Source organism: Mesocricetus auratus, unplaced genomic scaffold (genome assembly GCF_017639785.1).
Source record: "Mesocricetus auratus isolate SY011 unplaced genomic scaffold, BCM_Maur_2.0 Super-Scaffold_100037, whole genome shotgun sequence".
NCBI lineage: Eukaryota > Metazoa > Chordata > Mammalia > Rodentia > Cricetidae > Mesocricetus > Mesocricetus auratus.
The window spans coordinates 9,571,677-9,598,415 of record NW_024429215.1 but is presented as its reverse complement, the minus strand read 5'-3'; the positions used below and the strand labels follow the sequence as shown (position 1 = coordinate 9,598,415).

Here is a 26,739-nt window from a genome sequence, read left to right as displayed (position 1 = left end):
GGAGAAAGGGGTCAACCTTAGCATTCTTTCCCCCTGACAGACTATCCTTTTACAAGGGGCTTTTTAATTGCTAATTACACTCCTGCATTGGTGCCTGTAAACACTTGTAACTGTAGAGAATATAGGTTTTGGATTTCCTGCAGCTGGAGTTCCCAGTGGTTCCAGAGGTCCAGCTGGGATGTGGTAGCACACACCTATTATGCCAGTACTCAAGAGGCATAGGCAGGTGGATCTCTGTGAGTTCGATGTTATCCTGGTCTACAGTGATAGTTGTAGGACAGCCAGGAGTACACAGAGAAAACTTGTGTTGAAAATCAGAAAGAACACAAAGAGCTCCGGGTTCTAATTCCTTAGGTAACACTACAAACTGTGTGACTTTAAATGCATCCATGTTTACACCCCACCCTGCATGCCAACCTGGGGCCTGTCCATCATCTGGCCCTTGGTCACTCTGGATTGGTTCTCTTTCTTCTTCTGTTTTCTTCATTGAGCCATCTGCAAGAGAGAGAAAGAGTGCGCTGTTAACAAGTCACAGTCCAGCTGTGGGATGTAAAAGTTCCAGCTGGGGATGAGAACACTCCATGTGTATTTACCCAATGGAATTATAGCAAGTCTTGACCCAGTTTATGGCCAGAAGACTCCTCTGAGCCATCAGGAGCACCAAGTGAATTCATTCAAGTGGACTACAGGAGCGTTGCTGGGAGGCATCACAGATTCTTTTCAGAACAGGGTCTTTCTATATAATTCAAGCTGGCCTAAATCTTGCTATGTAGACCATGGTGACCTTCAGACTTGCTGGTCTGTGCTCCCTAATCCAAGCATTCGGGTTCAAGTTGTATACTACCATAACTGGCTCATCAGTAGACTCTTGAATTATTCTTGCTGCTTAAAGATGAATACTGCTACTTGACTCAAAAAAAAATAAAAATGGATTCATGATCTACTTATCTTGCAGGTAGGAAGGATGAGGTATGTGTAGCCTTAAAACAACTACTCATGTGACCTGGAAAAACTTTAGATGCCCCTCAACTGAAGTATGGAGAAAATTAAAGAAGTATTACTCAGTGGTAAAATCCACTATGTGAGGCTGTAGAAATGGATCAGAGGTTAAGAGCACTGACTGTTCTATAGAGGACACGGGTTAAATTGCCAGTATCCATATAGCTGCAAATAACTCTCTATAGCTCCAAGATCTGACACCCTCACATATACATAGGTGTAGGCAAAACACCAATGCACATAAAAGAAAAACAAGTAAATTATTGAAATAAGCAACTAATTAGCATCTGAAATGCATGACACAGCAGTTTTAAGAACAGAGTGCCTTTTCTCTTTGGTTTTCGAAACAGGGTTTCTCTGTCTTTGGAGGTTGTCCTCCATGCTCTGTAGACCAGGCTGGCCTTGACCATACAGAGAACAGCCTGCCTCTCCCTCCTGACTGCTGGGATTAAAGGTGTGTACTGCCAACACCCAGCAGAGTGCATTTTGAAATAGGATTATGACATCCTAAAAAAGATCAAGAATCATTCGTTAAATACTAGATTTGATTACAGTCAGAGACTCATGAACACGGTATCATTAGAGACTGAGCCAGAGCCTAATGCATATCAAGCACTTACAACCACTAGGGATTGAAGCCAGGACCTCATGACTTTACACACACTACCACCGGAAGCCAAGACATCATGCATGCCATGCACCGACTATCAGAGCCTGAAGCCAGGAGGTCTCACATGCTAGGACACAGTAATACAAGAGAATGAATGGGAGCCTGAAGCATGTTTTGTATTCAGAACCAATAGGGATCATCAATGTCTAGGAAATACAGGGAGCAGAAAGAACAGGGAAACATGAGGAAATTTTCAGGCAAAGAGCAGCTGTCAGTTTTGAGTAGGTGTAGTCAATGTGGGAGACTTTATAGGTGACCTGGTACTCTCAGAAATCACCCGTCTGGATTAAAGGTGCACACCACCATCTCTTGGCCATTTTTAAAAAGATAATTCATTATGTAAACACTGTTCTGCATACGTGTATATCTCCATGCCAGAAGAGGGCACCAGATCTCATTCATAGATGGTTTGCAAGCTACCATGTGGTTGCTGGGAATTGAACTCAGGACCCCTGTGAAAGCAATCAATGCTCTTAACCTCTGAGCCCTTTTTCCAGCCTTCACCCAAGCTCTTGTAATCAACTCTGATGAAACCTCCTGGTTGAATACCATATGATGCTCTCACTCAGCCTGCTTATGGGTTGGCGCAAATAAATATTTTCTGTACCTTTTTCACATGTCTCTGCTGCTGCCTCTTGTTCCTCACCTTGCAAGGCTTCTGTAAAAGGAAGAGCAAGACCATCCTACATGATTATGCTTGTTGTTCAAAAGAGATACAATGTATGTCAGTGGGTGCCACCCACCCCTCCTTCCTCCTTACTGTCTGTCAGCATACCTGTCAATCTATCCATCTATCCATCTTTCCACGTACCTATTGTATGTAATCTATTTGGTTTTTCAAGACAAGGTTTCTCTGTGTAGCCATGAGTGTCCTGGAACTCCGCTCTGTAGACCATCCTGGCTTCAGACTCACAAAGATCTGACTGTGTCTGCCTCTGTGTCCTGGGATTAAAGGTGTGCACCACCAACACCTGGTGAAGTTGTAGTTATTCATATCTGATTACTCTTTTCTGTATGCTATATGTCTGTGTCCTTTGCATGCTGTGCCTGCTGAGGTCACTTGAGAGCAGATCACTTGGAAGTGGAATTATACATGGTTTTGAGCTGACATGGGTGTACTGAAAACTGAATCTGGCTCTTCTGGAAGTGCGCCTAGTGCTCTGCAATACTTAACCTTCTTTCTGATACCTAATCATATTTTTGAGAGTCTCTCACAAAATTTGAATCTCAGCAACTTGGCTAGACTGGCTGACCCATAAACACCACAGACCCTCCTGCATCTGTCTTTTTGGTGCTGGGATGACAGGCACATTCCCCTTTACTTGGCTTTTTAATGAGAGTTCTGAGAGATGAAGTCAGGTCCCTGTGCAGCTAACTTAGTCCTGATTGAGCATTTAACATCAAACTCACATTGATTAATACAGTTAAGTATATATATATATATATCCAAACACAGATCTATATAACTAAATGCAGTCCATATCAAGGTAATAGCTGACTTCGCAGAAATTGTCAAAAAGCCTGTATAGCTCATAATAGAATCAATGGGACCACAACAGGACCAAGTTTTGAATCAATGGGACCACAACAAGTCCAAGTTTTGCAGATTACTGAAGAATATCATATACCCTGAAAAAACAGGGTGGACATAGTGGCATAAGGACAGGCACATAGGTTAGTAATGCAGAATTGGCAACCTCAAATTTCCCTCCACACCTCTATCTAGACAATTCAGTAGAATTGTGTGTACACTTGTGTGTGGTACATGGTTAATGCAGGTTATGTGTGCTTGCCTGTTTGGGAGAAAGAGCTCAACCTTAGCTTTCTTTCCCCCTGAAAGACTAACCTTTTAAAAGGGGCTTTTAAATTGCTAATTATACTCCTGCATGGTTGCCTGTTAGCACTTGTAACTGCAGAGAATAGAGGTGTTGGATTTTCTTGGAGGTGGAATTCCCAGTGGTTACGTGTCATCTGATGTGGTGCTGAGAACCAAACTGCAATCCCACATGCACACACATAGGAATTCAGAGTTCCAGCTAGGATGTGGTAGCACACACCTATTATGTCAGTACTCAAGAGGCATAGGCAGGTGGATCTCTGTGAGTTCGATGTTAGCCTGGTCTACAGCGATAGTTGTAGCACAGCCAGGACGACACAGAGAAAACTTGTGTTGAAAATCAGAAAGAACACAAAGAGCTCATGGATCTAATTCCTTAGGTAACACTATAAACCATGTGGCTTTAAGTGGATCCATGTTTACTCTCAACATTGCATGCAAACCTGGGGCTTGTCCCTCCTCTGGCCCTTGGTCACTCTGGATTGGTTCTCTATCCTCTTCTGGGGTACTCATTGATTCATCTGCAACAAAGAGGAAGAGAGACTGCTGTTAATAAACCACAGTCGAAAAGTTCCAGCTGGGGATGAGAACTCTCCATATCCAAACTACCAAGGGAATTAGAGCAAGTCTTCACTCAGTTTATGCCCACAAGAGACCTTTTGGGACACCATGAACACCAAGTGAATTCATTCAATTGGACAACACTAGCATTGCTGGGAGGCATCACAGACTCTTTTGTGAACATGGTCTTACTATATAATTCAAGCTGGCCTAGATCTTGCTATGTGGACCAAGGTGGCCTTGACTCAGAACTGCTGGTCTGTGCTTCCCAATCCAAGCATTGGGGTTCAAGTTGTACACTACTCTGAATGGCTCATCAGGAGTCTCTTGAATGATTCTTGCTACTCAAAGATGACTCCTGTTACTTGCATCAAAAACAATAAAAATGGATTCATGATGTACTTAAGCTTGCAGGTAGGAAGGGTGAGTTTTGGGTAGCCTGAAAACTACTCATGTGACTTGGAAAAAAATCCAGATGCCCCTTAACTGAAGTATGGAGAAAAAAATGTGGTACATTTACACAATGGAGTAGTACTCAGTGGTAAAATCCACTATGTGGGGCTGCAGAGATCAATCCGAGTTTAAGAGCACTGACTGCTCTTTCAGAGGACAGGGGTTCAATTCCCAGTATACATATAGCAGGAAACAACAGTATGTAGCTCCAAGATCTGAAACCCTCACACTGACATACATGTAGGAAAAACACCACTACACAAAATAAAAAACCATGTAAATTATTTAAGAAAGCAACTACTTATCCTCTGAAATGCATGACATAGGAGTTTTAAGATCAACAGAGTGCCTTCTCTTTTGGGTTTGTGAGACAGGGTTTCTTTGTGTCTTTGGAGGCTGTCCTCCTAGCACTCGCTCTGGAGAGCAGGCTGGCCTTGAACTCACAGAGAACAGCCTGCCTCTGCCTCCTGACTGCTGGGATTAAATGTGTGCAGCACCAACAAACTGCAGATTGCCCTTTAAAATAGGATTATGACGTCATAAAAAAGATGAAGAATCGTTTGTTAAGTACTAGACTTGATTGCAGCCAGAGACTCATGAACTCGTTATCATTAGAGATTGAGCCAGAGCCTCATGCATACCAAGCACATACAACCACTAGGGATTGAAGCCAAGTCTCATGTGTGCTGTGCACATACAATCACTAGATATTGAAGTCAGGACCTCATGACTTTACACACTCTACTACTGGAAGCCAAGGCATCATGCCAGACATGCACAGACTAGCAGAGGCTGAAGCAAGGAGGTCTCATACATGCTAGGACACAGTAATACAAGAGAGTGAATGGGAGCCTGAGGCATGTTTTGTATACACAACCAATAGGGATCATCAATGTCTAGGAAATACAGGGAGCAGACAGTACATGGAGAATATGAGGAAATTAGGCAAAGAGCAGCTGTCAGTTTTGAGTACATGTAGTCAATGTGGGAATCTTTATAGGTGACCTGGAACATACAGAGATTCCCTGTCCTCTGTGTCCCTAGTGTAGGGATTAAAAGTGTGCACCACCACCTCTTGGCCATTTTAAAAAAGTTAATTCATTATATAAATACTGTTCTGCCTACATGTGTATCTCCATGCCAGAAGAGGGCACCAGTTCTCATTCCTGGTTGGTTTGCAAGCCTCCATGTGGTTGTTGTGAATTGAACTCAGGACCCCTGTGAGAGCAATCAATGCTCTTAACCTCTGAGCCATCTCTCCAGCCTTTTCTCAGGCTCTTTTAAGCAACCCTGATCAATCCTCCTGTTTGAATGCCATATGATGCTGTCACTCAGCCTGCTTATAGGTTGGCGTAAACAAGTATTTCCTTCACCTTTTTCACATGTCTCTGCTGCTGCCTGTTCCTCAGCTTGCAAGACTTCTGTAAAATAAAGAGAAAAACCATCCTAAATGATTATGTTTGTTGTTCAAAAGAGATACCATCTGTGTCAGCGTCCCCACCCAGGCTTATGACTCTGAGGAAGATGGGTAGAAAGGAAGAGCTGGAGAATGCGGAGCTGAGTTGAGAAATGCTTTGCTCTACACATGTGTGAAACTGCTGTAGTACACATGAAGTCAGTCATGTCTGGTCCTCTGTACAAGACAGGGACAGTATCAAATCCTGTCATATATTGGCTAGGGGCTGGATGTTTTGCGGATAGTTGAGGGAGTGTCAGCATTTGGAGTCACTTTTGTTGGGGGCATGAGGTATGGTTGCTTTTCCATGATGAATGAATGTGTACATGTGTGTTCAGTTCTGTGTATACATTTAAGAACATGTATCAGGTTCCGATATTGACTTTTGGTGTCTTTCTAAATCACTCTCATTCCTTCTTTTAAAAGATGTATCATTTGTGTTTCTGTATACCTGTCCACCCCTCCGTCCCTCCACCCCTCCGTCCCTCCACCCCTCCGTCCCTCCACCCCTCCGTCCCTCCACCCCTCCGTCCCTCCACCCCTCCGTCCCTCCACCCCTCCGTCCCTCCACCCCTCCGTCCCTCCACCCCTCCGTCCCTCCACCCCTCCGTCCCTCCACCCCTCCGTCCCTCCACCCCTCCGTCCCTCCACCCCTCCGTCCCTCCACCCCTCCGTCCCTCCACCCCTCCGTCCCTCCACCCCTCCGTCCCTCCACCCCTCCGTCCCTCCACCCTCCGTCCCTCCACCCCTCCGTCCCTCCATACATCCATACAAACTATCTAATCTACCTAATGTATTGCTGTTTTTTTCAAGTTAGGATTTCTCTGTGTATTCATGGCTGTCCTCACTCTGTAGTCCAGTCTGGCCTCAAACACACAAAGATCTTAGTGTTGTACCCTCCAAGTGGTGAGTTTAAAGGCATGCACCACCACCACAGCTGTTGAAGATGTAGTTTTTATTTTTCATGACTATTTTCCTGTATGTTATGCCTGTGTACTTTGTGCATGGGATGTCTGCTGAGGCCCCATGAGAGCAGATCCCTTGGAACTGGAGTTACAGATGTTTCTAAGCCAACATGGGGGTGCTGAATACTGAATCTGGGTCATATTTAAATGTGCCCAGTCCTCTGAAATGCTGAGTCCTGTCTCTAGTTCCTAATCATGTTTTTGAGATTCTCCCATTAAATCTGAATCTTAGCAATATGGCTAGACTGGCTGGCCAGCAAGCACCATGGACCCTCCTGTGTCTGCCTTTTAAGAACTGGGATTACCATCACATAACCCTTTACTTGGCCTTTAATATGAGTTCTGGGAGCTGAAATCAGGTCCTTGTGCTGCTAACATAGTCTTGACTGAGCATTTAACATCAAACTCAAATTGATTAATACAGCTACCTATATATATCTATATATATAGGTCCATACAACTAAATGCAGTCCATATCAAGAGAACAGCTGACCTCCCAGAAATTGAAAAAAAAGACTGTAAAGCTCATGATAGAATCTATGGGACCACAAAAGGTCCCCAAGTTTTGCAGATTAATGTAGAATATCATATACCCTGCAAAAACAGAGGACATAGCGGCATAAGGACAGGCACATAGGTTAAACAGAATTGAGTAACCCCAAATTACCCTCCCACACCTCTATCTAGACAATTCAGCAGAATTGCATGTGCTCACGTGTGTGGTATATGGTTAAGTGCAGGTTATGTGTGTGCTTGCCTGTGGGGGTGAAAGAGGTCAACCTTAGGTTTCTTTCCCCCTGAAAGACTACCCTTTTAAAAAGGGCTTTTTAATTGCTTACTACATGCCTGCATGTTTGCTGCGAGCACTTGTAAGTGCAGAGAATAGAGGTGTTGGATTTTCTTGGAGCTGGAGTTCCCAGTGGTTATGTGTCATCTGATGTGGTGCTGAGAACCAAACTCCAATCCCACATGCACACACATAGGAATTCAGAGTTCCAGCTAGGATGTGGTAGCACACACCTATTATGTCAGTACTCAAGAGGCATAGGCAGGTGGATCCCTGAGTTCGCTGTTAGACTGGTCGACAGCAATAGTTGCAGGACAGCCAGGACTACACAGAGAAAACTTGTGTTGAAAATCACAAAGAACACAAAGAGCTCAGGGGTCTAACACTATCAACCATGTGGCTTTAAGTGTATCCATGTTTATATGTCACCCTGCATGCCAACCTGGGGCCTGTCCCTCATCTGGCCCTTGGTCACTCTGGATTGGTTCTCTGTCTTCTTCTGGGTAACTCATTGAGTCTTCTGAAAGAGAGAGGAAGAGAGAGCACTGTTAATAAGTCACATTCTAAGTGCTCCAGCTGGGCATGAGAATGCTCTATGTCCAAACTACTGAGGGGAATTATAGCAAGTCTTGACCCAGTTTATGCCTGGAGGAATCTCCTAGGCCATCATGAGCACCAAGTGAATTCATTCATGTGGCTAGCAGGAGGGTTGCTGGGAGGCCTTACAAACTATTTTGAGACAGGATCTTACACTATATAATTCAGCGTGGCCTTGAACTCAGATCTACTGGTGTCAACTTCTGAATCCAAGCATTGGGGTTCAAGTTGTACACTACCATGCCTGGCTCATCACTAGACTCTTGAATGGTTCTTGCTACTCAAAGATGACTCCTGCTTCTTGCCTCAAACACAACAACAAAAATGAATTAATGATCCACTTAAGTTTTTGGCTAACAAGACTGAGGTTTGTGTAGCCTTAAAACAACTACTTAGGTAACCCAGAATCAACCTAGATGCCGTTCGACTGAAGTATGGATAAAGTAAATGTGGTATATTTACACAATGGAATACTACTCAGCGGCAAAAAACAACTACTTAGGGCTGGAGAGATGGATCAGAAGAGCAAGTTAAGACTGCTCTTCCAGAGGTCACAGGTTGAATTCCCAGTATGCATATAGCCACAATCAACTGTCTGTAACTCCAAGATCTGACACCCCACACAGACATAGGTGTAGGCAATACACCAATGTGCATAAAATAAAAACAATTATTTAAATAACCAACTATGTAGTATTTGAAATGCATGACACAGGAGATTCAAGATCAACAGGGTGCCTTTTTTTTGGTTTTTACGAGACAGGGTTTCTCTGTATTGTTTTGGAGGCTATCGGTCTGGCCCGGCCTCGAACTCACAGAGTTCCACCTGCCTCTGCCTCCCGAGTGCTGGGATTAAAGGCGTGCGCCACCACCGCCCGGTGACATGGTGCCTTTTTAAATAGGATTATGTCATCATTTTAAAAAACCAAGAAATATTTGTGAGTATTAGACCTGATTGCAGCCAGACTCATGAACATGGTATCATTAGAGATTGAGCCAGAGCCTCATGCATGATAAGCCCATACAACTAGTAGGGATTGAAGCCAGGAACTCATGACTATACACAACTTCCAGAAGCCAACACATCATACATGCCATGCACACACTACCAGAGACTGATGCCATGGTCTCTTTTGTGCTAAGTACACAGCAATACAACAGACTGATTCAGAGCCTCATGCATTCTTTCTATACACAGCTACTAGGGATCATCAATGTCTAGGAAGCACAGAATGCAGAAAGATCACGGAAAACTTGAGCAAACAGCCAGGCAAACAGCAGTTGTAAGTTTTGAGTAGGGGGCATCATTGTGAGAGTCTTATAGCTGACCTGGAACTCACAAAGATCCACCTGACTCTGTATCCCTAGTCTGGGATTTAAGGCATGCACCACCATAAAATCACAGAAGAATACTTTCCTAAACTGAAGAATGACATGGTTATGAAAGTGCAAGAAGCTTACCAAACATCAAAAAGACTCAACAAAAAAATTGTTCCCTTGACACATTAAAGTCAAAACACCAAACTTACAGAATCAAGAAAGACTATTAAGAGCAGTGAAAGCAAAAGGCCAGGTAACATATGAAGGCAAACCTATCAGAATCACACCTGACTTCTCCATGTTAACTCTGAAAGCCAGGAGGTCCCGAATAGATGTTCTACAAACATAAGAGATCATGTATGCCAGTCCAGACTACTATACCCAGCAAAATTCTCAATCACTATATATGGAGAAAACAAGACATTCCATGACAAAACCAGATTTACACAATACATGTGCATAAATCCAGCCTTGCAGAAAGTTCTGGAAGGAAAATTCCAACCCAAGGAAGTTAACTACACTCTCAGGAACATAGGCAATAGATAGACACACTTTACCAAAAGCAAGAAAAAGGGAAAAAATCACACACAATACAAACACCAAAACCAGATCCAAAACAAACAAGAATCAAAGCTGAATGGTCATTAATATCCCTCAATGGTCTTAACTCACCTATAAAAAGACAAAGGCTAACAGAATGGACACAAAGGCAGAATCCATCCTTCTGCTACATAAAAGAAACAAACCTTACCTTCAGAGACAGATGTAACCTCAGAGTTAAGGGTCAGGAAAAGATTTTCCAAGGAAATGGCCCTAAGAGGCAAGCTGGTGTAGCTATCCTAATATCCAACAAGTTAGACTTCAAACTAAAATTAAAAGAGACGAAGAAGGTCATTACACATTCATCACAGGAAAAATCCATCATGATGAAGTCTCAATTCTGAATACCTATGCACCATGACAAAGGCATCCACATTTGGAAAGAAACATTACTAAAACTTAAATCATACATTAAACCCCACACACTTATAGTGGGAGACTTCAACACCCCCACTCTCACCACTAAACAGGAAAACCAGACAGAAACTAAAGAAACCAAAAGTAACAGAATTTATGACCCAACTGGGTTTAACAGATATCTATAGAACATTACATGCAAACACAAAAGAATATAGATTCTTCTCAGCACCACATGGAACCTTCTCTAAAACTGACCACATACTGAGCAATAGAGCAAACCTCAACAGATAAAAATTGCAATAACGCCTTTATCTTGTTGGGCCACTATGGCTTAAAATTAAAATTCAACGAAAACACAAATTGCAGAAACCCACAAGCTCATGTAAATTGAACAATTCTCAATTGCATCACTAAAGAAATAATCAGAGACTTCCTAGAATTCAGTGAAAATGAAGGTACAACATATCCAAACCTATGGGACACTTTGAAAGCAGTGCTAAGAGGAAAGTTCAAAGCACTAAATGCCCACTTGAAGAAACTGGAGAATAGCCAAACTAGAGAATTAACTGAACACCTGAAAGCTATAGAACTAGAAACTCACCCACGAGAAGTAGGCACCAGGAAATAATCAAATTGAGAGCTGAAATCAATAAAGTAGAAACAACGAAAACAATACAAAGAATCCATGAAAGAAAGTTGGTTCTTTGAAAGAAGCAACAAGATACACAAACCTTTACCCAAACTAACCAAAAGGCAGAGAGAGAGAACATGCAAATTAACCTAATTAGAAATGAAAAGGGGACCATAACAACAGGCACTGGAGAAATCCAGAGAATCATCAGGTCATATTTTGAAAACCTATACTCCCCAACTTGGAAAATTTAAAGGAAATGGACATTTTTCTGTATATATATCACTTACCCAAATTAATCAAGGATAAGCAATTTAAATTGACCTATAACCCCTACGAAATAGAAACAGTCATTAAAAGTCTCCCAACCCCCCCCCAAAAAAAAAACTCAGGGCCAGATGGTTTTAGTACAGAATTCTACCAGAAATTCAAACAAGAGCTAATACCAATACTCCCTAAATTGTTTCACACAATAGAAGCAGAAGATCATTGCCAAACTCTTTTTATGAGGCTACAATTACCTTGGTACCAAAAATACACAAAGACACAACTAAGATTGAGAACTAAAGACCAGTCTCACTCATGAACATTGATGCAAAAATGCTCAATAAAATACTGGCAAATTGGATACAAGAAAGCATCAGAAAAAATCATCTGCCATGATCAAGTAGGCTTCATCCCAGGGATGCAGGGATGGTTCAACATACAAAAATCCATCAATGTAACCCATCACATAAACAATATGAAAAAGAAAAACCACATGATCATATCACTAGATGCTGAAAATGTCTTGGCCAATACAACACCCCTTCATGATAAATGCCTTGGACAGATCAGGGATAACAGGAACATACCTAAACTTAATAAAGGAAATATATAGCAAACCGAAAGCCAACATTAAACTAAATTGAGGGAAAATCAATGCAGTTCCTCTAAAATCAGTAACAGGACAAGGTTGTCCACTCTATCTCTTCAATACTGTACTTAAATTCTTGCTAGAGCAATACAACAAAAGGAGATCAAAAGGAATACAAATTGGAAAGGAAGAAATCAGACTTTCACTATTTGCAGATGATATGATAATTTACATAAGTGACCCAAAGAATTATATCCATGGAACTCCTACAGCTGATAAACACCTTTAGCAATGTTGCAGGATACAAGAGTAACTCAAAAAATTAATAGCCCTAATATATATAGACAATAAAGGCGCTATGAGAGAAATCAGTGAAACATCACCCTTTACAATAGCCACAAACAGCATAAAATATCTTGGGGTAACTCTAACCAAACAGGTGAAAGACCTGTATGACAAGAACTTTGAGTCATTAAAGAAATTAAAGAAGTTTCCAGAAAATGGAAAGATCTCCCCTGCTCTTGGATAGGTAGGATCAATGTAGTAAAAATGGCAATCCTGCCAAAAGCAATCTACAGATTCAATGCAAGACTTATCAAAATCCCAGCACAATTCTTCACAGACCTTCAAAGGACAATACTCAACTTTATATGGAAAAACAAAAGATCCAGGATAGTAAAAACAACCCTGTACAATACAGGAACTTTATGAGGCATCACCATCCCTAAATTCAAGCCCTACTATAGACCTATAGTAATTAAAAAAGCTTGGTATTGGCACAAAACAGAGAGGCAGACAATGGAATTAAATTGAAGACCCTGATATTAACCCACACACCTATGAACACCCAATATTTGACAAAGAAGCTAAAACAATACAATGGAAAAAAAGCATGTTCAATAAATGGTGCCGGCCTAACTGGATGTGGACATGTATATTAAAAACGGATACATATCTATTACCATGCACAAACTGAAGTTCAAATGGAACAAAGATCTCAAAAATCCAGCCACACGAACTTCTTAGAAGTGGGAGGTACTGTTGAATGAATTAGCACAGGAGACCACTTCCTGAACATAACTCCAGTAGCACAGACAGTAAGAACAATTAATAAATAAGACCACCTGAAACTGAGAAGCTTCCATAATGCAAAGGACACAGTCAGCAAGACAAAAAAGGCAGCCCACAGAATGGGAAATATATTCACTAACCCCACATCTGACAGAGAGTTGATCTCCAAAATTTACAAAGAACTCAAGAGGTAAGTCTCCAAAACACCAAAGGATCCAATTAAAAAGTGGGCTGCAGAACTAAATAGAGAATTTTCAATAGAGGAGTCTAAAATGGCTGAGAGGCACTTAAGAAAGTGCTCAACATCCTTAGCCGTTAAAGAAATGCAAATCAAAACAACTCTGAGATACCATCTCACTCCTGTCAGAATGGCTAAAATCAAAAACACCAATGACAGTTTATGCTGGAGAGGATGTGGTGAAAGGGGAACACTCCCCCACTGCTGGTGGGAGTGCCAACTTGTACAGCCACTTTGGAAATCAGTATGGAGATTCTTCAGGAAAATGGGAATCAATCTACCACAAGACCCAGCAATTCCACTCTTAGGCATATATCCAAAAGATGCACATTCATACAACAAGGACTTCTCTTCCACTATATTCATAGCAGCATTATTTGTAATAGCCAGAACCCAGAAACAACCTAGATACCCCTCAACTGAAGAGTGGATAGAGAAAATGTGTTACATTTACACAATGGAGTACTATTCAGCAGAAAAAACAATGGAATCTTGAAATTTGCAGGCAAATGGATGGCACTAGAAGCAACCATGCTGAATGGGGTAACCCAGTTACAGAAAGACAAATATGGCATATACTCACATATATATGGATTTTAGACACAGAACAAAGGACTACTCACCTACAATTCACACCTACAGAGAGAAGCTAGGAATCCAGGAAAACCATAAGAGAGAGATACAAGGTTCTCCCAGTGAAGGGGAAAAAACAAGAGTCCCTGAACAAATTGGGAGCATCGTGGGAGGGAGGTAGGAGAACGAGGAGGGGAGAAAAGAAGCTGGGAGGAGAACATGAGGAGATCAGGAATATTGAGTGGGGAGAGGAACAGAGGAGAGCAAGAATTGAGACAATAGAGGGAGCCACTATAGGTTTAAAGAGAAATCTGGCACTAGGGAATTGTACAGAGACCTACAAGGATAACCCCAACTAGGAACCTAAGAAATAGTGGAGAGGCTACCTTAAATGCCCTTCCCCTATAATGAGATTGATGACTACTTTAAATGCCATTCTAGAACCTTCATTCAGTAGCTGATGGAAGTTGAAGCAGAGATCTGCAGCTAAGCACTGAGCAAACTCCTGGAATCCAGTTTCAGAGAGGGAGGAGTGATGAACAAAGGATCAAGACCAAGCTGGGAAATCCCACACAAACAGTTGACCTGAGCAAGTGGGAACTCACGGACCCCAGACTGATAGCTGAGAAACCAGCATAGGACTAAACCAGGTCCTCTGAATGTGGGTTTCAGCTAGGAGGACTGGCAGTGTATGAGGCCTCTGGCAGATGAACCAGGATATATCCCTATGCACGAATGGACTTCAGGTCTCATTTCCCATGGAGGGATACTCTCTTAGCCTAGATACACAGGGGAAGACCTAGGCCCTGCTCCAAACAACTTGACAGATTTTGATGATCCCTCATGGAAGACCTCACCCTCCTGGGGAGTGGATGGAGAATGAGATGAGGGTGTCGGTGTGGGGCATAGGAGAATGGGTGAGGAAACTGGAATTGATATGTAAAATAAGATTGTTTCCAATAAAATTTATTAAAACCCCAAACAATAAAACCAAACCAAAACCCAAAAATACCTATAAAATAAACCAACCCCTCCAAAATCCCATCAAATAGTGGAAAATAAAACTGACAACACAAAAAAAAACCAGTCCCCCAAAAGAACCAAGCCACGAAACTCAATGACGTGGATTGGTTAACTTGAGACATAGAATGAAGAATACCTTTCACAGTTCTACTAATTCATAATGGCAACCGGCAAGTTCACCTTAGTACAATAAGCAAAAGACTGAGCAACTCAAACAACTGTCTGTGGCTTCCAGTTTCACTTAAAGTCATTATTATTCACAGCATTAAGGATTGTAGTGATGCATTTTTTTTTGACACCAAGCTGAGAGTATCTTCAACGCCATCGTAGGCATGGCTATTGTGGTGCCTGTGAAGAGCAGTCCCTACGTCAGTGGACAGAAACAGGTACCAGTGGTTAGGGGATTGGGCAACACAGCTAACTTTTTTCAAAATAAAAAATCAGAATTTTATCAGACATGCAAAGCACAAGAATCTAAACACAATGAAGTAATGCCCTTAAAATAGTACAAAACACTATTTCCAAGCTAGAATTTTATTTCCAAGCTAGCCACTATGTGCAAGAATAAAATAAACTCACTTGCAATTCATGGGCTTCCCAGACATTCCAGTTGATGAAGTGCAACAAAGCTAACTTCTAAGTGCAAATGACACCCAGCCTTGCTGAGAGTAGCAAAGACCACTTAGGACTTGATCAGTGACACATGGGTTCATTTAGTCCCTGGGAGGCTCTGCACCCTTGGGACACACCCAGCTGTCCATCAGTAGAAGCAAGAGCCTCATGTGTAGGAGGCTAAACAGCTTGTGCAGCTGAGCAGCCTCCCTCTGGGTCATCATGATCAACACCTGCTGAGGGGCGTGGACACAAAGATCAGCCAAGGGCAGGGAGAACTCCTGACATCCTCACGTCAGTTCCTTGCTATGATGCCCACTGAAAGGCAATGCCATCCTAACCATTTTAATAAAAGCTAACAAATGTGCTTGAGGGTGTTTTCTCCATACTCATGGGTGAGGGACAGTCCCCCAAAGCACTGATGACCATCAAACATTGAAGTCTATATGTTTGTTAGTCAGAACTGAATGCTTGGTGAACGTAGTTCACACCTGTAATCTCAGTAATTTAGGGGTTGGCGGGTTGGTTGGTCTCAGTTTCACAAGATCTTGTCTCTAAAAGCCAAAATAAATAGAAGAAATTAAAGAACAGACAAATGAAAACACAAAAAACCCCTAGGTGGCTAGGCATCTCTCCATAGGAAGAATGTTGACTTCAGTGTGATTATTAAATTAAAGAAATATTAGCTGGGTGTGGTGGTGCAAGCCTTTCATGTCAGAATTGGGAGGCAGAGGAAGGTGGATCTCTTGAGTTCCAAGGCCAACCTCGACTATATAGAGTGACCAGTCACAAAAATTTATGAGCATAATTTAATGCTCACAATTTAAATTGTTACATTTTTATTAAAATTAAGATTTTTTTCTAGAGATTTTGAAATATGGAAACCAAAAAAGCTAAACAGGAACAAACAAATCTCTCAACTATTGGGTGAAAATTCAGTCTATGAAGGCTAAACATTGCATTCACACAACTTTAGTTAGATATATACATAGATCTCACCCCTTGGCATTCTCCCTGAATGGCCAAAGAAAAAGGAGTTCCTTGGGTAAATGCTTTAACAGGGTGGAAGGCAAGGACTTACACTTTTTAGAATGGCGTGATAGCAAAGTCTTCTCCCTAAAAGGGACTCTTGCTGGCTTTTTGTTTGTTTGTTTTTTTTTATAGGGGAAGGGTTTTACAGTACCTCATTTAATTTCATATAAGCAAAAAAAACCCACACACAATGTTGTCCTTAATCCAGGGTTCAAAACTTATGTGCTTCGAAGCAATTTATAGCTTTATACCTTGGGTTAAAGTACTTTAGAACATCCCAGAGTTCTTAATGGATCAGAATGGAAGACACCAACCTCCCTCCTCCCCCACCAGAACACACAGTTGAGAAAACAGATTCAGCTGAGACACTTTGGGGGAAAACTGAGGGGGTTGGGCATGAGGAAGCATGGAGGACTGAAAGCTGCCCTGGTTTTCTGCAGAGTGAAATCTTTTAAAAACAAACATAAAACCCCAAACAGTAACAACAACCACAACAAAAAAACATCAGTTTCCTTTACCCTGCATTCCCACTATCATTCCTGCCTTCCCAGACACACCCATTCAGCCCCGAGTGTCTAGATTGATTTGATAGAAGCAAGGAAAGCTGCAGGGCTCAGCGGTAAGGACGCCCACTGCATGCCCGAGGACACAAGTTTGACCCCCAGAACCCACATCGTGGGAGGGGAGAAGCATGTCTTGCATGCTGTCCCATGACCCCCACATGGGTGCATCCAGATACATGGAACATAAAGAGCGCAGGGCTTCAAATCTCTTTCAAATTGGTCAACGTTCCATTCAGATTTTCTCACTTGGCAACCGCAACAAACAATCCTCCAGGTCATATAGCAACTCTCAAACCATAAGTCACAGTGGTTCATGAGCCTCGCAGTTAACCCAGCAACAACCCAGACTCCCATAAAATGTGGCCCTGACATCAGCTCACCCCCAGCCAGCTGCATGTCTCCAGTTAACATCCAGGTCTGGGAGGGGCAAAGGACCTTCCTAAATGCCCCACTGTCCAGGTTGTATGATAAACAAACTTGGGGTGACATGATCTTTTCCCCCCACGCGGTCCTTAGGCCCCTTAGCTCTCTCTGGTTTAAAGATAGCAGGGGTTGGGGGAGTCAGAGCAAGTTAACTGGCCTGAGAGAGGAGGTGACAATCCAGAGAACCAGCTGGAACCGAGGTGGAAGTAACCCAAAAGCTCACCTTCAAGCGCGGAGCCTCCTTTCTGCAAAGGGACAACCACTGCAAGAAGAGAGCCCCTCTGTCTCCACTCCACACCCGGGTGGTGACAGCCTTTGAGGCAGATCAGGCTAGCGAGTGCTTAATGCCCATTGGCTGCAAGTTCTGACTGGCCCTCCCTAGTAGACCCGGAGCAGCTGTGCTGGAGAGCGAACATTGGCATCCTCCCATCCCTCGGCCTGCAGCTGCTCAGGGGAAGGTCATCTACCCCACCCCCATGAGCTTGTACTCTTATTATTCTTAAGATTTAAAACATGCATGTGTGTATGCACGGAGGCCAGAAGAGGGTATGGGATCCCTTGGGGTTGTATGAATTTGGGTGCTGGGGGCCCAGCTAAAGTCCTCTGCTTACACCCACGGCTCAAGGCTCATAACCACGGATCTACTTGTCCAGATGAAGAGTCATTCTTACCAGCGAGCACAGAACCTGGGATATTCACAAACTCCACTGGGTGTTTCTGAGAAGCATGTATTCGGGGTCCTCACCTTTTACAAATGTAGCCTGGAAGTAGTGCTTAGCATTTACAGGTTTTTAAAATTTTACTGCAAGCTGACAATCATAATCCGGTGTGTGTGTGAAGTACAAAATGGCATTAAGTGTTTCGGTGTGAGATGACTAATTAAGCTAAATATCATTTTGGAATACTTATGTCATGGGGGTGAACTTGACATTTATCTTTAGCAAATTTTGAAATCTTCTTTGGGTTGGCAGGGGTTTCAAGACAGGGTTTCTCTGTGTAGCCCTGGTTGTCTTGGAACTCAGTAGACCTGGATAGTCTTAAATTCAGAGATCTCCCTGCCTCCCGAGTCCTGGGATGTATATGTCCGTGTATGTGTGTCTGTGCCTCTGTGTGTGTGTACTCGAATGTGCATGTAGAAGCCAGTGGTCAGCTTTGCCTGTCGTTCCCCAGGTGCTGTTTATTTCTTAAAGAATTTATTTTTGTTTTATGTGTATTAGTGTATTCTGCCTGCATGTATGTTTGTACTGTGTGTGTGCGTGCCTGTGTGTGTGCGTGTATAGTGCCCAGAGCGGTCAGAAGAGGGCATCAAATGCCCTGGAACTGAACTGGATTCATTGGTGGCTGTGACCTGCCACATGGTTGAGGGGAGGAACTGAGCCCAGGTCCTCTGCAAGAACAGTACAGTAAGTGCTCTTAACCACTGAGCCATCTTCCGGTTCCCCATTTTTAATGATAGTATCCCAGACTGGCTTGGGGGCACACAACCCCCTCCTTTTTATTCATGGGTTATGGGGCTTGAACTCCGGTCCTCAGGCTTGCACAGTGAGCACTGTACAGTTTGAGCCATTACCATGGACCCTACACTATATTATTCTTAATTTTAAAAACTTACATTTACTTAGCATGTTCTTGTTTGCGTGCATGTGTCTGTGTGTCACTGTGTGCGTGTGTATATGAGTGTGCACATGCATGCAGGTGAATGTGTGTATGTCTCTCAGGGAACAGTTTGATTCTCTTCTTCTACCATTTGAGACCCAGGGATTGAACTCAGGTCATCGGGTTTGACAGCAAGCACCTTTATCCATTAAGCCATCTTGCCAGTCTGAATTATCCCTAAATATAGTTGCTTCATCTCGTAGCAGACCTCCTACTTACTTGAAACATTACACCTTCTACTTTCAAATCCCTTTCTCCACAGCCTCTGCTAACTACATTCTGCTTCTGAGTTCAACTGTCCTGTTGACGACATGCAGTGTTTGTCTTTCTGTGTCTATTGTACTTCACTGAGTACAATGATATATATATATATATATATATATATACATATATATATGTATAATTTTAAATTTTAAATTATAAACAAGGTTGTTTCACATGTGAATTCCAGGTCCCTCTCCCTTTCCCTCCCCTCCTCCCGTGCCCTCCCACCAACCCCGCAATATTCCCTCATTTTCATTGTCATATGGCAATGGCTAGAACTTCAAGTACAATATTGAAAGTTATGGAGAGAGTGGACAGCCTTGTCTTATTCCTGATTTTAGCGGAATTGCGTTGAGTTTCTGTCCATTTATTTTGATGTTGGCTGTTGGTTTGCTGTATATAGTTTTTATTATGCTTAGGTATGTTCCTGTTATCCCAGATCTCTCCAAGACCTTTATCATGAAGGGGTGTTGGATTTTGTCAAAGGCTTTTTCAGCATCTAATGAGATGATCATGTGATTTTTGTTTCTCAGCTTGTTTATATGGTGGATTACGTTGATGGATTTTCGTATGTTGAACCATCCCTGCATCCCTGGGATGAAACCTACTTGATCGTGGTGAATGATTGTTTTGATGTGTTCTTGGATCCGATTTGCCAGTATTTTATGGAGTATTTTTGCATCAATGTTCATGAGGGATATTGATCTGAAGTTCTCTTTCTTAGTTGTGTCTTTGTGTGGCCTGGGGAATCAAGGTTATTGAAGCCTCATAGAAAGAATTTGGCAAAGACCCTTCTACTTCTACTGCATGGAATACTTTGAGAAGCATATGTATAAGCTGTTCTTTGAATTTCTGGTAGAATTCTGCACTGCGGGCATCTGGACCATCTGGGCATTTTTTGGTTGGGAGACTTTTGATGACTGCTTCTATTTCCATAGAGTTATAGGTCTATTTAAATTGCTTATCTGTTCTTGATTTAGTTTGGCATGTGATAGCTATCCATGAAGTCATCCATTTCCTTTAAATTTTTGAATTTTGTGGAGTACAGTTTTCAAAGTATGACTTTATGGTTCTCCGAATTTCCTCAGAGTCCATTGTTATGTCCCCCTTTTCATTTCTGATTTTGTTAATTTGCATGTTGATGCTCTGCTGTTTGGTAAGTTTGGACAAAGGTTTGTCTATCTTGTTGATTTTCTCAAAGAACCAACTCTTCATTGCATTAGTTCTTTGTCTTGTTTTCCTAGTTTCCACTTTATTGATTTCAGCCCTCAATTTGATTATTTCCTGGCGTCTACTCCTCCTGGGGAATTTGCTGCTTTGTGTTCTAGAGCTTTCAGCTGTGCTGTTAATTCTCTAGTATAACTATCCTCCAGTTTCTCCATGTGGGCACTTAGTGCTATGAACTTCCCCCGTAGCACTGCTTTCAAAGTGTCCCATAGGTTTGGGTATGTTGTGTCTTCATTCTCATTGAATTCTAGGAAGTCTTTAATTTCTTTTTTTTATTTCTTCTTTGACCCAGGTATGGTGCAGTTGTGCATTATTCAATTTCCATGAGTTTGTAGGTTTTCTGCAATTTGTGTTGTTGTTGAATTCTAATTTTAACGCATGGTGGTCTGATAAGATGCATGGAGTTATTCCAATTTTTTGTAGATGCTGAGTTTTGATATGTTGCCAAGGATGTGGTCAATTTTTGAGAAGGTTCCATATGGTGGTGAGAAGAAGGTATATTCTTAAAAAACCCATTCTTTTGGGGGTTGTTTGAGCTCAGAACACACCATGTTTCTTGCACTGGGATATCCACTCTCGGTTTCTTGCTCCAGCTTACACACTGCTTAGGTTGATCAAGTAGGGATTTTTCTCCTCCTCGGCAATCCAGAAGCTCCTGGGTTTCCTCATCAAAGTCAGTAATTCGAAGCCTAGAAAGATATACGAAATTGACAGCTCTGACTAAGTCACTCTGGTAGGCTTTGAAAGTTTTCTTATTTATGTGTGTGCCTGCATGACTGTATGGGCAGCACGCATGTGACGCCACCTGCTGAGGTCAGATGAGGTCTTGGGACCCTCTAGGGTTACAGCAATTGTGAGCTGCCATGTTGGGGGCTGGAAACTGAAGCAGAGTCCTCTGTAAGTGCATCAAATGCTCTCAACTGAAGAGCCAGTTCTCCAGCCCCTCACAATCCTCATTGAGCTTTCCAGCATCTCCTTTTCACTCCATAATTCTCTTTCCCAAGAACAAGTTCAGGAGACCCTGATGACATGTCTCTCTAAATTGGGAGACATACACATGCCATCCAGACTCTTCTATAAAAACTGATTGGGAAATGGAGAGATGGCTCAGTGGTTAAGAGCACTGGCTGCTCTTGCAGAGGACCTGGGCCCAGTTCCACACTTGATGGCTGACCGCCACCTGTGTCTCCATTTCCAGGGGATCTGACACCATCTTCTGGCCTCCAAGGCTACTGCATGCATGGGGTTCACAGAGATACATAAAACAAAACATCATACATATGAAAATAAAAATATGAAGGAAAATTTTTAATTGATTTGTTGCTTGTGATTTTGTTTGCACAACGCACCTGCCAGTGGCAATATCATGTGTCTCCAACTGGTCCCCTCCATATCTTTTTGGAGACAGGGTCTCTCACCAACCTGCCATTCATGACCTGGCTGGCAGTGACATTCAGAGAGCTCCCTGCCTCCACCCTTCTCCCCAGCACTAAGGTTACAGCTATATGAGATCACAGTCAGCTTTTCAATGTGTGTGCAAAAGATTCGAACTCAGGTACTCATACTTCTGCTGCAAGTACTTTACTCGACTGAGCTTCCCTTCAAAGCTCTCACTGTGGCCATTTCTGTGGTACGAACTCAACAACCCAAATGTAGTCTATTACAATATTATGTCAACACCCAGGATACTGGTGGGAAACGCTGATTCCATCTGAGCCTTTGGGTTTGGATTGCTGACTTGTAAAATTTTTAAAGGTTTTTATTTCATTCATGCCCCAAAAGAGCAATTTGTTCCATGTCCTGAGTGTCTGGTCTTAGCCCTTTGGTTAACTGTGTCTCATGCATGTGCATCCTCACACACACAATCATTCATACAGACAACGCGAGCGCGCGCGCGCACGCACACACACACACACACACACACACACAAACCCTGATTGTGTTCTCTGTGTTGCTTCTGTATTAACTACTTTTCTATTATTGTAATAAAACACCATGACAAAGGCAATTTACAACAGGAGGGTCTGTTTGGGCTTACAGTTCCAGAGGGTTAAGTGTCCGTCACCATTGCAGCAGGGAGAGGGGTAGCAGGAGCAAGGAGCCAAGTGCACATCCTGAACCAGGAGCACAAAGCAGAAACACACTGGGAATGGTACTAAGCTTTGCAAGCATAGGGCCTGCCCCAGTGACACATGTCCTCAGGCAAGGCCACACCTTCTAAATCTTCCCAAACAGCACCACCAACTGGGATCAGGCATCCAAATATCTGAGTCTCAGGAAGATGGCTTCATGCAAGTCATCACGTATTGTGTATTTTTATGTTTCAAGTAGCTTTGTAGGAAGCAACCACATTCTTTTTTAATTTATTTTTCAGTTTAAATTTAGATAAGAATCAAGGTTGCTTCACAAGTCAGTTCCAGGTCCCTCCCCCTTTCCCTCCCCTACTCCCGTGCCCTCCCCCAACCCCCATTATCCCCTCATTTCCTCAGGGAGGGTCAGGCCCTCCATGGGGGTATCCATAGTCTGTCATTTCATATAGGGCAGGGCCTAGACCCTTCCCCAAGAGTTCAGGGTGAGAGTGCACCTCACATTGTTGGATGAGAGTCCAAAGTCCGTGTGTATACTCGGGATGAGTACTTATCTGCTGCCCAAGGCTCAATAGATTACCTAGGCTTCCTCACTGACACCCACATTCAGGGGGTCTTGATCAGTCCCATGCTGGATTCCCAGGCTGATGTCTGGGATTCAAGAGTTAACCTTTGTCAGGCCAGCTGTTTCTGGGGGTTAAACCAGCCCAGTCTGAATCCCTTTGGTCATCTCTGTTACTGGCTTTCTTGAGTTCAGCTCAGTGCTTATCCGTGGGAGTCTGCCTCTGCCTCCATCAGCCACTGAATGAAGGTTCTGTTTCCCTGACTCTCCAGCCATGGGATTGTAGGCTGGCAGTCCCCAGATCAATGTCTAAAATCCATATATGAGTGAATACATGCCATGTTTCTCTTTTTGTGACTGGGTTACCTTACTCAGGATGGTTTCTTCTAGTGTCATCCATTTGCCTGCAAATCTCAGGATTCCGTTATTTTTTTCTGCTGAATAGTACTCCATTGTGTAAATGTACCACATTTTCTCTATCCATTCTTCAGTTGAGGGGCATGTAGGTTGCTTCCAAGTTCTGGCTATTACAAATAATGCTGCTATGAACATAGTGGGACAGACACACTTGTTGTATGAATGGGCATCTTTTGGATATATGCCTAAGAGTGGAGTTGCTGGGTCTTGTGGTAGGTTTGTTCCCATTTTTCTGAGGAATCTCCACGCTGATTTCCAAAGTGGCTGAACAAGTCTTGGAGAGATCTGGGATAACAGGAACATACTTAAACATAATAAAAGCTATATACAGCAATCCAACAGCCAATATCAAATTAAATGGACAGAAACTGAATGCAATTCCTCTAAAATCAGGAACAAGACAAGGCTGTCCACTCTTTCCATACCTTTTCAACATAGTACTTGAAGTTCTAGCCATTGCCATATGACAACAAAATGAGATCAAGGGGATACAAATTGGGAAGGAAGAGGTCAAACTTTCGCTATTTGCAGATGATAAATAGTTTACATAAATGACACAAAGAAGTCTACCAGGGAACTCTTACAGCTAATTAACACCTTCAGCAAAGTGGCAGACTACAAGATTAACTCAAGAAAATCAGTAGCCCTACTATATACAGATGATAAAAGGCTTAAGAAATCAGAGAAATATCACCCTTTACAATTGCCACAAGCAACATAAAATACCTTGGCATAATGCTAATCAAACAAGTGAAAGATTGTATCACAAGAACTTTGAATCTTTAAAGAAAGAAATTAAAGAAGCCCCCAGAAAATGGGGAGCTGGAGATATGGCTCAGAGATTAAGAGCCCTGGCTGCTCTTTCATAGGTTCTGAGTTCAGTTCCCAGCAACTACAAGGTGGCTCGTAACGTCTGAAATGAGATACGGCGCCATATTCTGGCATGTAGAACACTGTGTATGTACTGAATCCATTAATACGTTGAGTCAAGTAGGTGGGAGCTTGTAACTCAGATATCCATCTCCTGCCTCCAAAGTACAGGGTCAAAGGCATGTGCCACTGTGCCTGATGGTTTTTGTTAATTGTGAGTTGTGCATAGAGTAATAATGATATATTCTTTCATATATGCAGGGGCTGAGGAAGTGGCTCAGGTGGCTTACTATTACCTAAAATATTGCACAGGTCCTGGATTTGTTTCCAGGCATCATACAGTGGTCCATGCCTGTAATCCCAGCCTCTCAGGTAGTGGAGGCTGATCAGAAACTCAGGGTCACCCTTGGTTGAATAGAGAGTGCAGGGCATGGCCAGAATCGACAAGAGAGTGTGTCTAAAGAGTGATAAATACTGCTGAAGCTGAGTCATGTATGGGGACTCATACTAGTAGCTCCAGCTCCGGGGAAACTGAGGCAAGAGGGCCTCTGAGCATTTTTACACTAGTCTGGGTTGCATACATAGTGGTTTCCAGGTCAGTCATGTCTAAAGAGGGAAATCCTGTCTCCAAAAAATAACCCACAATCGAATAAAAATAAATGTGTATAATTTGTGAATTCTTGGCTCTTTTGTCCATCCTGAAGTTAGAATCCAGGGCCTCATGTGTAGCAGGCTAGCACTTTGTCAAGAACTGAGGGCCCCTGCTCATGTTTTGAGACCTGGTCTAGCCTTATATCCACTGTGTAATCAAAGCTGGACTCAAACTTTTGATTGCTGTGCAGGGGTAGCGTAGGCTGGGTTGACTCTTTAGGAGCCCTGGAACTTATGTTTGGAACTTTCCTTTTCTTCATTACAATGACCTCGTTATCCAAGCATTAATGGTATTAACCCACCATCATATGAGGATGGGGTGTGATGGTCTGTGTCCTGTGTGTTTTCTTAGATATGAGCACTGCACTCAGACCCTTTATTCCACTCCCCCTCAGACTTTTGTGATCTCCTACCTGCAAACATCCTTTTAAAAGTTAAGTGTTGCTGGGTGATGGCATCACACACCTTTAATCCCAGCATTAAGGAGGCAGAGGCAGGTGGGTCTCTGAGTTCGAGGCCAGCCTGGTCTATATGGAGAGTTCCAGGATAGCTAGGACTCTTCCATCGAGAAATCTGTCTCAAAAACAAACAAACCAAAAGCAACAGATTATAGGAGTATGGGGATGGCTCCATGCTGCACAGGTATGAGAGCTCCAGTGTCATTGCCAGGAGCTACAGATTCTTAAAAAGACTCTGCATAGTAGCATATTCCTATATTCCCAGCACTAGGGAGGCAAAGGAATGCAAGTGCATACACATGAACACACACTCATGCATGCCCTCACAAAATCATGTTAACTGACACATACTCAGAAATCATATGAGGTGGGCTGGCAAGATGGCTCAGCAGCAATCAAAAGTGGCTACACTCTTTCTCCCTGCTTACGTTCTGTTTCTGCTCAGCTACCTCACGTCCTGTCTGCCTGTATAGATCTCCACACCTGTATGGTTAACTAGTGGCAAGCTCCATTCTCTGACCTTCAGACAGGCTTTATTTGTACAAGCTAGATATTACCACAGCAGACGAACCTGGTTCCCACTGTGTAGGATTCTCAGAATCACTTCTGGCCTTTACCCAAAAGATGAGAGTTGTACCTCTACCCTCAAGCTTTAACAAGCAGAATCCCTACCTTGTGAAGTGTCTGGCCAGGATCTGTGAGCATGAACTTAAGTACACTTGCTCTGTTCAGAGAGTCAGTCTGCTGCAGCATTTGTGTTCTGCGAATGTCTTGGCTTAATTGATTGGTAAATGAGTAGACTGTGAAAGCACTGGCAGGTTTTGCCATCCATTCATTGTTATTTTGTGTGGGTGAATGTTGTAGTTACATGCATGCATGTACACCCTGTGCTTACAGTGCCCATGGTAGCCAGAAGAGGG

At 42.8% G+C, this 26,739-nt stretch overlaps 1 protein-coding gene across 50 annotated transcripts in view; it reads right to left on the bottom strand.

Moving 5' to 3' along the window:
• Positions 1 to 18,395, bottom strand: part of Nlrp5 (NLR family pyrin domain containing 5) — a 172,788-nt gene extending 154,393 nt beyond the window's left edge. For 18 of the 50 annotated variants that reach the window (XM_040733954.1, XM_040733983.1, XM_040733976.1 and 15 more), the window contains exons 1-6: positions 17,585 to 17,695; positions 8,171 to 8,248; positions 5,894 to 5,941; positions 3,950 to 4,027; positions 2,277 to 2,327; positions 418 to 495 (exon numbers count right to left, since the gene is read on the bottom strand). In XM_040733954.1, the coding sequence (XP_040589888.1) occupies positions 418 to 495; positions 2,277 to 2,327; positions 3,950 to 4,027; positions 5,894 to 5,941; positions 8,171 to 8,248; positions 17,585 to 17,693 (442 nt within the window). In that variant the 5' untranslated portion in view covers positions 17,694 to 17,695. Of the gene's footprint in view, positions 1 to 417; positions 496 to 2,276; positions 2,328 to 3,949; positions 4,028 to 5,893; positions 5,942 to 8,170; positions 8,249 to 17,584; positions 17,697 to 17,850; positions 18,049 to 18,298 lie in introns of those variants that run through there. The other 32 variants (XM_040733944.1, XM_040733950.1, XM_040733952.1 and 29 more) reach the window with 13 other exon arrangements.
• Positions 18,396 to 26,739: the final 8,344 nt, after the last annotated feature.